Genomic DNA, 13,491 nt, shown 5'->3' with positions numbered 1-13,491 from the left:
CTCTCTTTCTCTCTCCATGTTTTCTTCCTTCTGCAATCCTTTTCCATTGCATATACAAGTACAGTTCTTCTTTACAACGTATGGAATCACAAGACCATGCAAATGCTTTGATAAGCAACAGCATGCAGTCAGCATAAGCATTCACAAACTTGCGCTTCCCTTGGGACTATCATGGCATGAATATCTTAGGCTCTGGTGTGAGGCACAAGCATGTTGTAATGCATCATCTATTCTTGAACCACCCTGATAAAGAGACTCATAATACTGACATATGAACTGGGATAACTCCCCCTGATCATCATATTCATCTCAAAAGAACTCTGAGTGTCCTTCACTTTTCTCTGGTTCACTATCTTCCCAAGCACTTGCTGGACTCTAGAAGGTTCCGAGTCGTCATCCTCTGCTTCTTCTTCACCAATTTCAAACTTCCCATTATTGAAAGAATTAAAATCACCTGACCCCTGACATGTAAACAACCGCACTTCATCGGGCTCAATGGAAGGACATGCAACAGCTTTAGCTCCTGAATCTAGAAAAACCTTGACTACAAATTGGGTAGGGCGACAGAAACCAGTGAAGATTATAATTCTCCCCCTCCATGCTACAATCTGGAAGGTTTAACAAATACTGGAGGAGTTAGTGCTGCCTCCTTTCTAAATCATTATATTTTCTGGGATAAATGTGTGTGCATAGAGCAATAGGTCACAAGCACATCTCTTGGAGAGATGACTCGAAATGAATCAACATTCTCACCTAAAAATAAATAAAATAATAATTAAGTGGATCAAAATTGAGGGTCAACGGTACGTTAAAATACGTACATTGCTCCTATATGAACCACTTTTGTGAGGTGCAGCATATGACAACCATCTTGTGCACTCACTTCTATTAGAGAGAGCAATGTTTCTGATCATTTATCCTTCGCAGGTCCACCTTCAGCTCTCAATATGAACTTGTTGACAAACTATAAGCAGGAATCTTGGCAAGTTTTCGCTCCTTCATGATTGCTCTAATCCTCCTTACCTCTTCCCACATGTCATTACTGGCATAAATGTTGGACAATACCACATACACTCCATCGTTCCACGGTTCCAACTGTTGCAGGTGCCTAGCCACCCATTCTCCCATTTTCACATGCCCATGCTTCTCACAAGCCCCCATTAGGCACCCCCAGATCACAACATTTGGTTTCATCGACATCCCTTCAATCGTCCCCCTTGCCTCCTCGAACAACCCAGCCCTGCCAAGCAAATCCACCATGCACCCGTAATGCTGCAACATGGGTGCAATACCATATTCATTCTTCATCATGTTGAAATAATACTTTCCTTCTTTCACCAGCCCACCATGTACACAAGCGCTCAACACCCCAATAAATGTCACATGGTTAGGCCTAACACCTGCCTCTCTCATGCAATGGAAGCATTCAACCGCATCTCTAACATACCCATGCATTGCATATCCAACAATCATAGAAGTCCACGAGGATACATTTCTTTCCGTCATCCTTGAAAACACCCTATAAGCAAGATCCATCTTCCCACATTTACCGTACATATCAATAAGAGAATTCATCATCAAAAGATCAGACCTTTCCATTTCTTTCGCTTGAAAGACACATTTATGCAATTGAGAAGCCAAATCCAAGTCTCCAAGACTACCACAAGCAGATGTCACACTAACCATAGTCACATCATCTGGCTGCAACCCACTCTCTCTCAACTCCAAGAACATTTCTATGGCTTCTTTAGCACGCCCACCTTGTGACAACCCCGCTATAATAGCATTCCAAGACCCCAACTTTCTTTCACTATTTTGTTCAAACACCTTCCGTGCATTCTCAAATTCACCAGCTTTAGCGTACAAGCTAATAAACCCACTCTCACAATACATATTAGTTTCTAATCCGAGCTTTATTGCAATCCCATGGAGCTGCCTTGCCACAACATAATTTAGAACCTGACAAATCGCCTTTAAAACAATGGGTAACGTGAAAGTATCTGGGCGAACACCAGTTCTTGACATAGTGATGTATACATGTAGAGCGTTGCTAGGGGAGTTAAGCCTAGTATATGATCTAATAATGTTGTTCCAGTGGAATTGTACAGGGTACAACTCCAAGAAGTGATTTCGGATTATCTGGGCGTAAATTTGGTCAAGATGGTGTAGATTGTTGCAATTTGATATTCGGGTCGCTATTATCTTGTCATTGCTGTCGAGAATATTAGTAGCAGTGGCTAAACTATGACTCAGATGAAATGAGTTCACTCTGTTTCTACCAAATCGGAGCAACAGACAATGAAATGGACTCATCAATAATATATTTGGTGTTGATTTCTTACCGGCTGTTGCTTTAATCCCAAAAGACCTTATATTTATCCTAGGCAATTTGATTGATGTACTTATACAACTAATACTTTCGGTTTGGTCATAGCTTTTGAAGTTCAAACTTGAAAATTTGAGTTTTTTAAGCAGTGTTTAAGAGATGTCCCAGAAATTAGTAAAATGACGGGACTAATTTTTGGAAATTTGATAAAAATCTAATCAAATTTCATGGCCGAGCCAATTTGAGATCTACTCAATCGCAATCAGACGCCTATCTTCAATGAAAGGAGATCACCTTGCGTTATCAATGGGCAGAAATAGTAAATAACTCTGTCATCCAAACCTTGAAAGATGGAATGGAAAGAGATCACATAATGATTTGTGTATCTACTGAGATTATTTGAATCCAATCTTGAATAGTTTCCCACTTCATTGACCGGAAACTATATTGACCGTTAAGCCTCACCTTAATGTCTCTATTTTCGTAAAATAAGATGTCACAAGAGCACATGAGTTTATCCCAAGTCCCAACTAGTTTTTGTTTAACAAGCACTAACATCACATAGGTTCCTCCTTTACAATTTGCAGACACCACTTGAGAACACCAGATTCTAATAGCATATCAGTTTCAAATTGTGTTGTCACCATCAACCACTGTCCAAGAAGAACAAGAAAGAAATGAATCTGCTTTTCGCAAGAAGGCAGATAAAACTTCATTGTGGATAAGGGTGGTTAAAAAAATTGTCCATGCTTTATCCAATAAATTAATTTTCCTATACAAGTTACTTATTGGGACTCAAAACCTTTCTCAATCTGAAATGACTTACAAGGAAAATTCTGCAAAACTGGTCCCTAAAGAAAAACAAGCATCCATCAGTGACTAAGAACACAAAAAAACTGACTTCAGAGCCTCAAATTGGTTGCTTCTCTAGCTTCTTGGAACTATTACTCATTTCTACTGCTTTTTTCTCTTCCCATGCTTCTTCTGCAATCCTTTTCCTTTGCTTGAACAAGTATACTTCTTCTTTACAAAGTATGGAGTAATGTAGAGATCGTGCAAATTGCCTTAATCAAGCAACATGCAGTCAGCAAAAGCATTGGCTGACTTGCGCCTTCCTTGAGACTATCATGGTATGAGTCAACCGACGAACTATGGTATGCTGGGAAGATGGCATGAATATCTTAGGCTACGGTGCGAGGCACGAGCATGCTGCAATGCAGCACCTATTCTTGAACCACCCTGAAAAAGAGACTCATAGAATTGACATATGAATTGGGACAACTCCCCCTCATCATCATCCCAAAAGAATTGAGAGCGTCCTTCACTTTGCTCTGGTTCACTATCATCCCAATCGCTAGCTGGACTAGTAGGTTCAGTATCGTCATCCTCTGCTTCTTCTTCGCCAATTTCAAACTTTCCATTATCGAAAGAATTAAAATCACCTGATCCGTGAAATGTAGACAACTGCACTTCATCAGGCTCGGAGGAAGGACATATAACAGCTTTTGCTCCTGAATCTAGAAAAGCCTTGATTACAGGTTGGATAGGGCCATAGAAACCAGTGAAGATTATAATTCTCTCCCTCCATGCTCCAACCTGGAAGGTTTAACAAATACTAAAAGGATTAACAAATTTTCTAGGGTAAATGTGTACGCATAGAGTAATAGGTCACAAGCACAGGTCTTGGAGAGATAACACGAAATAAATCAACATACTCACTGACAGTGTATTAAGCCCTCTATCATGACAAATGAAAGAAATGCAACCCAATTTACTTAAACGATGAATGACAGAGCAAGTGATTAACCAAGTCTTAATAGTAAACCTTTAGTATAGCAAGTGATTAACCAAGTCTTGGTAGTAAACCTTAAGTATACATTCAAAAATGTGTAGTGTAATGAACAAGCCTCTTAAATTTGTGATGCAGATGAAGCAATGAAACCAGAGATAAATTTATTCAATTCAATTTTTAGTATAAAAGCAATATGTGGAAAGCGCTATCTGTGCACATCCATTAGGGAGCATCAGCACTGCAGAGCTTTATCTGCAGAAGACCTCTGAGTGCTGAAGAGTTTATCCTTGCCACAGATACTTGAACCCAAGTAAGTTCATTTGTCATATTTTGAACCCAACCAGATTGGTGTTGACTTGTTCAATCAAATGATGCCAACCATATAACATCATTTGGAAAAGATAAGTTCCTTCTCACACATAAAATCTTGCAATGAAAAAAAGATGCAATACCGAATGACATAAATGATCAGAGGGTATACCATCCACCGAATATCTTCTGAAGTTAAATGCATTGAAGGAACCGTCCTGCGGAACATATAGGCACCAATTTCTTGGTCATCTTCCATGACCTTCAGAAGACAAAAAATAGGAAATTCATGAACTCCTTTGATCAAAAGCAAATTCACTTTTTTTCTTACCCTCCCTAGGAGCTCCCACCCCTTTTGCTCCCTTGGTGACTCGAACTCGCAACCTTCAGGTTGGAAGTGAGGGGTGCTTACCATCCGAGCAACTCCCTCTCGTCAAAGCAAATTCATAAATCTTGGTTTCTGAAAGCAAAGAATAATCAAAATAAGGATGGCGGACATCATGTCCGCACAAACCTGTGTCTGACGCCCAATATAACGGTGGACTACACCCCCAATTTGGAAGCATGGCCTACACCTAACAAGATCAGCAACGGTTGAGATGTCAGAGATGACTGATGCATACTTTCTCCGGCGGCCTCGCATCATAGACAGCAAGCTGAATTTGACACTCTGCAGAAACTTATCTGCTAGTTCTCCAGGTTCGGCAACCACAAATACATCATTCTGCCAACTATCTCGTAGAAGTTGATGACATTAGCATGATAAACAGCATTTCCAATAAGTAACCAAAAAATAAGGAATATCTTACCTCAGTACAGAGCCAGATATATCATTTTGCAGAGCCAAATGCACAACTCCAACCTGAGGGGAATTCTTTAGCTTCTCATACAAAGATTGAACAGGCAACGAAAGCTGTCGACGCTTTCGAGGAGACTCGGGCGGTGAGACGGCTGTTTTTGCAGATTGTAATCCATCCAAGCTTAGTGGTGGAACTAACTCAATTCTACCAACCCTATGAGCCCCAATATCAGGACTGTATAAGAGAGGGCTTGAAGGGAAACTCCCAGTGAACAATGGAGAAGCAAAAGGTGTTGGAAAAGTTGATCCTGGAGTTGCTTTCTGAGTATTTGATATGCCATTAAAAAGACTGAGCTTTATTCCGTTACGAGCACAAAATGACTCTAGTGAGCGAACATGGTGAAAGACTCTTCCAGCATCTGCACTATTTGGGGCCTCGACAAGAAGCACGCTCCGCCTCCAACCTAAAGAAGGACTGCTTTCATCTGAAAATAAATTGAATCCAATAAAGTTCAATCCATCTGAGACAAAAGAATATCATGGCAAGAAATTAAAAATGATTCCACACACACCAGTTTTAGAATTCTTCGCTTTGAGAAACTGATTGGACTTTTTATCTGAAAATTTCTCATCATGTGGCCTCTCCAACAATCTTTCACAAATATTCTTGAAAGCAGCAGAGGTGTTCTGAATGTAATCATCTGTTGCAGCCTCTAACTTTAACCAGACAGCAGGGTCCGTCTCATCTAGCTCCATATCACATCGCTCATCAACTGCATCCCAGATATGTAGAAAGCATGTTAAGAATGTGAAGAAAATTATAACTCAATATCACCGCAGTGCAAGACTAGATCATACTCCTAATTCATTTTCTTTAATTCTGGCTGATACCTAAAAATTGAATTGTTTATGAAATTCCAAAAGTTCAGGAAAAGAATTAGGGAAATAAGGTTTCCCAAAAGGAAAAGAACCAATCTTTAGCTTGTAATATTTCACCTCAGGCAACATTGTAAAGTAACTTCACCTGGATTAAAGCGAAAATAGTGCACATCAGGAAGCAGTGGAAGCAATGTACTTAAAGCTTCCTCCACCCGGTCAACTGAGCATGCACTTTCTATCAACACTTGGCCAGTATCAAGATAACGCCATCCACCTTTGCGGACCTAACACAGCAGGAAAAACAGCAGAAACAGCTATAAATTGAACACTCAAGTAACGTGGTTTGAAGTAAATGTTATCTTGCCTTAACGAAAACTTCCAGTAGCAATGGAGAGTAAGACCTTGGCGATAAAATATCATGCACTGTTTTCAATGTTTAATTTCTTAAAAAATTTTTGGTATTTTTCTATTTTTTTTTAAAAGTAGCAGACTGTGAACTCAACTCCAGAATTAACAGCAGAAGATAAGAATATTGAAAAAATATGCTATGATCCAAGGGAACCCCCTGACATTATGACACATTAAGAATAACGAACAAATTTGCAGCTGACTTAAGTTGTCAAATAATACCAAAATTCTATGAGTATCACATAATCAACATTTTAGTTAAGAACTGTATTGAAGGTGCATTTCCAGATTCTCCAATCTAAATATATGGAAAAGAACAGGCAAGCAAATGTGATCCATGAATACATCAAGTTCCAACAGCATGTTCAAGGCCTTTTAAAGCCTGAAAAATGATGGCAGTCTTGATCATAATAGGCAATCCTTTAGTATACCTTCATGGGTACAGAACCACAACCAATTGAGACCATGCAGTCAATCCTTGCATCTGGCCATAATAGTTGTGCTTCTCGTATGGCAAAAATGGTAGGATTGTTGGCAACAATTGCACCATCTTGCCAGCGGTATACATCTGAAATTAAACAGAGAGAAGAGTCAGGGAAGATGACAATGACATGCGTCCATAGAAACAGAGCTCGTGAGGATTTGCCATGAGTTAATTTTTTTAAACATAAGCAAAATTATACCATCAGAGTAATCATCAAGATAATAAGGTGCAGCGGATGATGCTCTTATGGCCTGCCATATCCGATGCTTACAGCTTCCCATGAAAGCATTTCTCTTATGTTCAACTTGAGCTGGATCACTTACTGTTCCTTGGCCAGCAATAGTCAAATTCTCAGTAGCCGCAGGGGAAATCTCTGGTGTCCCAGGAGGGTACTGCACTTCCCCAACACAAAGGTTCAATGACAAACTAATAAAAAGGAAATAATAGAGGCAGAGCTAGTGTAAGCACTACTCAGATGAAGTCTAAGTATTGAGTCATATGAGGATTCAGTAATAACCTGATAGTTGCGGAAAATAAAGGGTTGAGCTGGTGTCGCACTGACCAGAGTTGATACAACAAAAACTTTAGGAATCCTTTTAATTGCTGACTCTATCAGAAGATCCCCATCCTCGTCAGCACACATCTCCTGCAACAATCTCTCAAACTGTTCTGCACTGTGCTGGAAGAGGATAGAGGGTCAATTGTGATTTCAAAGTCACAAGGTCCCTCTTATTCAGCAGCATTTTAAGTACTAGAAAAAAAATCCGGGTAGATGTTTAAAAACTACAAATTAGAAACAGTCGAACTGATAGATTAGATATATTGTACCATATGGGATGACAGTATTTGTGTATTATTATTTATACACTTCTTCTTTTTTTGATAAGTTCCTAGGCATAAGACAGACACTTGTCTCAAGCCTTCTCTTATCTCCTCTTATTTCTCACATGGTATCAAATCCTATTATTTTTGCTGATGCTCGAAAAATATTTCCGTTCTCATCCCTAATCACTATTCTAATCTTTTATTGAACGCTGTTTCAGTGAAACCACACTTTTAGTGACTATTCCAGCAACACCATCTTCTTTCCCCTGATCTTACTAGAACAATTCTTTCCACTTTTCCAGTGTCTGTTTGAGCAACATCATGCCTCTTTTAGGTTTATCGTTCCGACACTTTTCCATCACTATTCAGGCTACTGTGGCCACAGTTCTGGCTACTATTCCCACTGATGTTTGGCACTATTCCACGACTATTTCAGTGTCATAAAATGGGTTTGGGTAGTGTCTGATTAAAAGAAGGATTGGGTTATTTATAGTTGGGTCATGTCTGAAGGGGTAAAAAGAAATGGGTGAGGTATAATCTTTTAAAGCCACATGTCATTTTTGGAATTAAAAAACCAATTTTAGGATTGTTTTTTAAAATTCAATTTGTCAACGAAAAAGGTAAATATGCACCATTTGTTATACGGTGAGGGTATATATACACCATTTGTTAACGGTGAGTGTAGATATATGCACAATTTTTTTAATGAGGGGTATATTTGTAATTGCAAAGTTGAGGGGTATATTTACCCCTTTTCCCTATAATAAATAACCATTTTATGTACAAGTACTCTAATATTTTGGACACCCTATTATCAATATAGGCAAGACATAAGTTGCATGGCAAGACTAAGTGTGAATTAACTTAAAGGAAGAAAACTAATGGCATCACATACTTTAGATCCATGTACAACAACCCTGAAACTCTGAGATGAGCTCTTGTAGAGTTGATCCAACTTTTCTCTCCATGTTGCTGCTTCATTGTCCTTGTGAACAGTTTCAGCAAACACAAGTTTTCCTGAAAAAGTGAATTTAGAGAGGCATGGTATATGATAAGATATGCATCAGCACTGCCACTGTGTCAAGCAAACTACAACAAGTTTAAAAACACTTGAAAGGACGCAGCAAAGTTGAGCCTTTTTAGAGTAGAAACTCACCAAGTTTTTTATATATTTCTTCACATTTTTCCAAGGACATCAGTTTGATCCCAAGAGCAACAGCAAGCATACCACCAGTTGAAGTCCCACAAATGAGGTCAAAAAGTTCGTGTATCTGCTTCCCAGTACCTTTCTCAATCTCCTTAAGGATTCTCACAGTTGCCAGACCTTTCATGCCACCACCATCCATTGAAAGTATGCGCAATCCTTGCTTTGGGACCTGTCTCCCTCTTATAGCTCGCCGCAGAACCTCATTCTCCCCTGCAATAAGATAGAATATGTATTCAAAAGGCCAGGTATAGCTGAACCATAAGAAACATACAGAAACCAACCTAGTATTGCCAAAGCACGAGCTGCAGCCTTGCTGACTTGTGCCTCTGATGCAACTGTCAACCGCAATAGCAATTCCCGTAAACTTTCTGAAGTAACTAAAATACGACGATTTTCCAAGCAGAACGCTAAATTACCAACTGCAAATAAAGCTAGTCTTTGCACCTAAGTAGACAAAATAATTCATTTCAAAGATCACTCAACGGAAACAGGAAAACATTTTACTAACTGAATTACCCAAACAAAAAAAGAGAATAAGCGAGGCTTGCCTCTGGATTTCTGTGAGCACACAAAAGTTTCAATGATCTCAATACATCCTTTGTCAGCAGCTTTTGGGATACAATATCTGATGCAAACGCCAAATTTCCCAAAACTTGCAACACAGATATGACTTCCTCAGGACCAGCAGATTTTAGTACTCTTTCTATGGGTTGCATAATATCTGATTTCATTAACTGCATTGCCACAGAAACGTCTGTGGCAAGAGAAGAAAGAGCGGAGCAAGCTTGTTCTACCTGCACAAAAACACAATTTTATGCATTGATTGGATATGAAATTAAATCAAAGCATCCTACAGAGTATAAGCTAGCATACCACATGTTGATTGTCACTACTGATCATACTTATGAGTTGCCTCACAGCGTTCTCATCTTTCCCAACAACTACACGATTCCCCTCATCTTGCATTATCTTTGCCAGGGCCGAAGCTAGCAGGGGATGGTGACAAGAAGAGAAACGGAATATAAGAGAGAAGAAGGCACTCAGTTTATGCCGAGATGCAATAAAGTAAGAACTATTCTCCATCTGCAAGTTCAATTTAAACAGAGTTCTTCAACCTCATAAGGCCTGTTAGATAAGCAGAATAACTTGAAAAAGAGTGTTACGAATACCTCTATTTGCACATTCACTAATCTCAACTGATCGTCTGCCACAACCCTTATGTTTGCAAGAGATAAGTGGCGAAGCTTCTGGAGTGGCAAAATATCAGGAAGAAATTCTAGAGGATTACCAAAAAGCCTCAGAACACGTAACATTGTCATTGCCCTATAATTAAGTTATAAAAACATCGGATCTCAAGCACGGAATGACAGAGGATTTGACTAAGAAATAAAGAGAAATGGAAGATTGGCCTATCATAAGTCTAAATAGAGAGACCTGAAATCAAGAAGAGGTCGCACCAGCTTGTTGTGTTCCAGCGATAATTCGACTAGCCCAATACACTCTCTTAGTTCAACTGTTCATCATATCCAACCAGGGCAAAGAATGAAATGAGTAGGAAGGAATCATTTGCTATTTGTATTACTACTCCTTATGAACTGACTTAAGGTAAATCCAACAAATATACTGTTCACAGCTATATAGGTTGTACTCTGTCAGTATTTATGTGAAGATTTCAATCTTACCAGGGACAGAGACTAACATGTTGTAGTCCACGGCAAGAACTTTCAAGCATTTTAGTGCACCAAGCTCAGGTGGCAAATTTGATAGTTTATTGTTATCAAGATATAGCCTTTCAATAAGAGGCAGCTGGGTTATCTCTACTGGCAGCACCTGCAACATGTAAAAATATGGGAGACCCAATTGATCGGAAACTACTTCTCAGTACAGCCATTCTACAAGTTACAAACAGTAGTTGGATTGGTTTTAATCAAAACCACTATTAGCAGATCAGTTTCTGATATATCCTACCAGTCCCTCAGAATCAGGAAAACAAAAGAAAGACATAGTACATATAACAAATACCATACCTTGGAATGCTTTCTGAAGTTAGAAGTGCCCTGTATATTGAACAACAAACACCACATTGTGCATATGCACAAAACAAGAAAAACAACTCCAACCAATTTCAAAACTAGCTGGAATTGGCTACATGATCCTTGATATTCACTCTATTCAACTTAGAGCCAAATTCATTCCAATACTCAATAGTTCTATTTGAGACCAATTATTATGGTTTAGCAAGAACGAACATGATATAATTTTAAACTCAAAATTACTCATCAAAACTTAATTATAAATTCATACACACTTGCAACTACGAACTAATGTTAAAACAAGAATCACTCACCATTAGTCCAAGACCACATAGACTAACAACAGTAACACTCTTCCAGTGGTCAGCACACCCCACTGGTGTGCCTTCCCCGATTCCTAAACCACCGCCATTGGCGAAATTCGACCTCATCAACTTTGACAATACCCCCATCCCATCACTCTGCTGGCTTGAACTACCCACCCGCCACATCATCACCCCTTTCAATGGCTCTCTCCTCTTCACCACTCTCATTTCCACAGCCACCTCACCCATATCCTCCTCCCCAGCATTTTCATTCTCCTTCTTTTCCTTGAATTCAATTTCCACAGTATCTTGTGGTGAAGGCAATGCCACCATAACCTGTGACTGCAACTTTAAAGCCACCTGATCCTCATCATCACCTACGTTCCAATCTAAATCCACCCTAAACCCTAATAGCTCTTCTTGATTATTCTCCTCTTGACCCTCCGCCGCCGGCGACGGGGGTGACGGCGAGAATGGTGAAGTATTCGCCGATGTCGATGAGGACGATCTTGAAGATGTGGGTGTGGACTCATCTAATGCCTCGTCTTCACCATAGCTTAATGTGAGGTGAAATACATCTGATGGGCGTTTCCAACCCAATCCCCAAGACATTGGTCACCCCGTCAAATTTTTCCAAGATTATTTGTTCCTAACAGACCCTTTACGTAATTTAATTTGTTCTTTACATTACAATGGCGATCAGATCATCAGATCAAAGAATGACTGGAACTGAAAATCCCAATTGTCCCTGTCTGGAATTTTCCGGAGGGTTTAAAAGAACTTCTTGTTTTATCCGAAAACGAAAATGGGATTTGGAGAAAATTAAGATTGGTTAGTAAAAGTGAAGATTTTGATGATTCTTGATTTTCTTGTTGTTGAAGAGAAGGCATTTTACTCCATTTTCCAGTCTCGTTGTTTCTGCTTTTGGTTTCTCGCGGGACCGTTTCGGAACGGCAGTGTTACGTGAAGTTGGAGAAAAAAGGAAACAACGCGAAGAAGTCAAGAATGGAAAAGTATTTCATAGGGCTTTACGACGTCGTTATTATATAGATTTGCAATTGCAGTAAAGAACGCGAAATAAATAAGGTGTTATGACGTCGTTATTATATTTGCAAATTTACAATTGCCTCTTTTTTTTTCCTTTGCTCCTTTTCCTTCTAGTGTTGATTTTCATATCCAAAGCTTGAATCTGAGTTAATTAATCAAACTTGAGACCTCTAGTTAAGAATAAAGCAGTCTCATCACTGCATCAATATATACTACACGTTTTTTTTTCTTTTTATTGGACTTGAGGAGAGTTGTTCAAAGAAAATAAACTCAAAACTAAATTGATAATCAAATATTACAAAAAAGACTTTTAAGAAATTGGGATTGATTGTATTTGATTTGTAATTTGAAATTTTAATTTAGTATTATTTTTATGCAAGAAATAAAATTATGCTTAGTAACGTGAAACATGAGGAGGGAGTGGAGGTGAAGATCGATACACTAATCATATTTGAAAGCTTCAAGCTTCAAGCATTTTGTGTGTGTTATTTAAGGAGACGGGACAATTGACGATTATGTCATGCATCATATTGGAGTAGGGTGAGTGAAATCGAGGCTCACATTTTAGGTATTGTGCAATAAGAATATATCAACAATGTTTAAAGCTGGTAAGTTGTATAAAGTGATGGTTGAACTAACACAGTTATATGGGGCAGAGTGACGGCCAATGAAAAATGTCCAATTTACAAAATAAAGGTAACAGATGAGAATGCTCAGATGTTGCATGTGTTGGCATACTAGAAAAGACATAATTAAGAATAAAGTTATACAAAACAAAATGAGAGTGGTCTCCGTGGTGGACATGATGAGAGAAACAAGATAAAGATACTTTCAGATGTGTGCGAAGATGCGTCGGTGAGGAGTTGTGGAATGTTAGTTACAACAAGAGTTATGAGAGATAGAGACAGGTCGAAGAACTTATAAAAGTTGATTAGATGGGTATAACACACCATTTATAGACTGAGGACATGGACTTAACATGAAGGTATGAAGCTCGAGAATTAGAGTAAATGGTTAGTAGATAGTTGAGTGTGTACTTCTATTGGTTTAGTTATCACATACTTTATTTTTCTCTAA

At 38.9% G+C, this 13,491-nt stretch overlaps 2 protein-coding genes across 2 annotated transcripts; both read right to left on the bottom strand.

The window, feature by feature from the left end:
* Window positions 1–177: 177 nt before the first annotated feature.
* LOC125849360 (pentatricopeptide repeat-containing protein At1g77170, mitochondrial) lies at window positions 178–2,362 on the bottom strand. Its single transcript, XM_049529425.1, has 2 exons — window positions 822–2,362; window positions 178–608 (listed from the first exon to the last, which is right to left on the bottom strand). The coding sequence occupies exon 1, from the start codon at window positions 2,311–2,313 to the stop codon at window positions 943–945; it is 1,371 nt and encodes a 456-aa protein (XP_049385382.1). The 5' UTR covers window positions 2,314–2,362; the 3' UTR covers window positions 178–608; window positions 822–942.
* Window positions 2,363–3,057: 695 nt separating this feature from the next.
* LOC125846940 (phospholipase A I) lies at window positions 3,058–12,276 on the bottom strand. Its single transcript, XM_049526643.1, has 18 exons — window positions 11,377–12,276; window positions 10,712–10,859; window positions 10,464–10,542; window positions 10,199–10,352; window positions 9,903–10,112; window positions 9,578–9,823; window positions 9,311–9,473; window positions 8,979–9,239; window positions 8,718–8,839; window positions 7,515–7,676; window positions 7,197–7,389; window positions 6,945–7,081; window positions 6,251–6,389; window positions 5,799–5,999; window positions 5,237–5,711; window positions 4,942–5,158; window positions 4,600–4,689; window positions 3,058–3,922 (listed from the first exon to the last, which is right to left on the bottom strand). The coding sequence occupies exons 1-18, from the start codon at window positions 11,977–11,979 to the stop codon at window positions 3,476–3,478; spliced, it is 4,047 nt and encodes a 1,348-aa protein (XP_049382600.1). The 5' UTR covers window positions 11,980–12,276; the 3' UTR covers window positions 3,058–3,475.
* Window positions 12,277–13,491: the final 1,215 nt, after the last annotated feature.

The sequence above is a fragment of the Solanum stenotomum genome, chromosome 12, assembly GCF_019186545.1.
Source record: "Solanum stenotomum isolate F172 chromosome 12, ASM1918654v1, whole genome shotgun sequence".
NCBI lineage: Eukaryota > Viridiplantae > Streptophyta > Magnoliopsida > Solanales > Solanaceae > Solanum > Solanum stenotomum.
The sequence above is the reverse complement of the archived record's forward strand: the minus strand, read 5'-3'. Positions and strand labels throughout refer to the sequence as shown.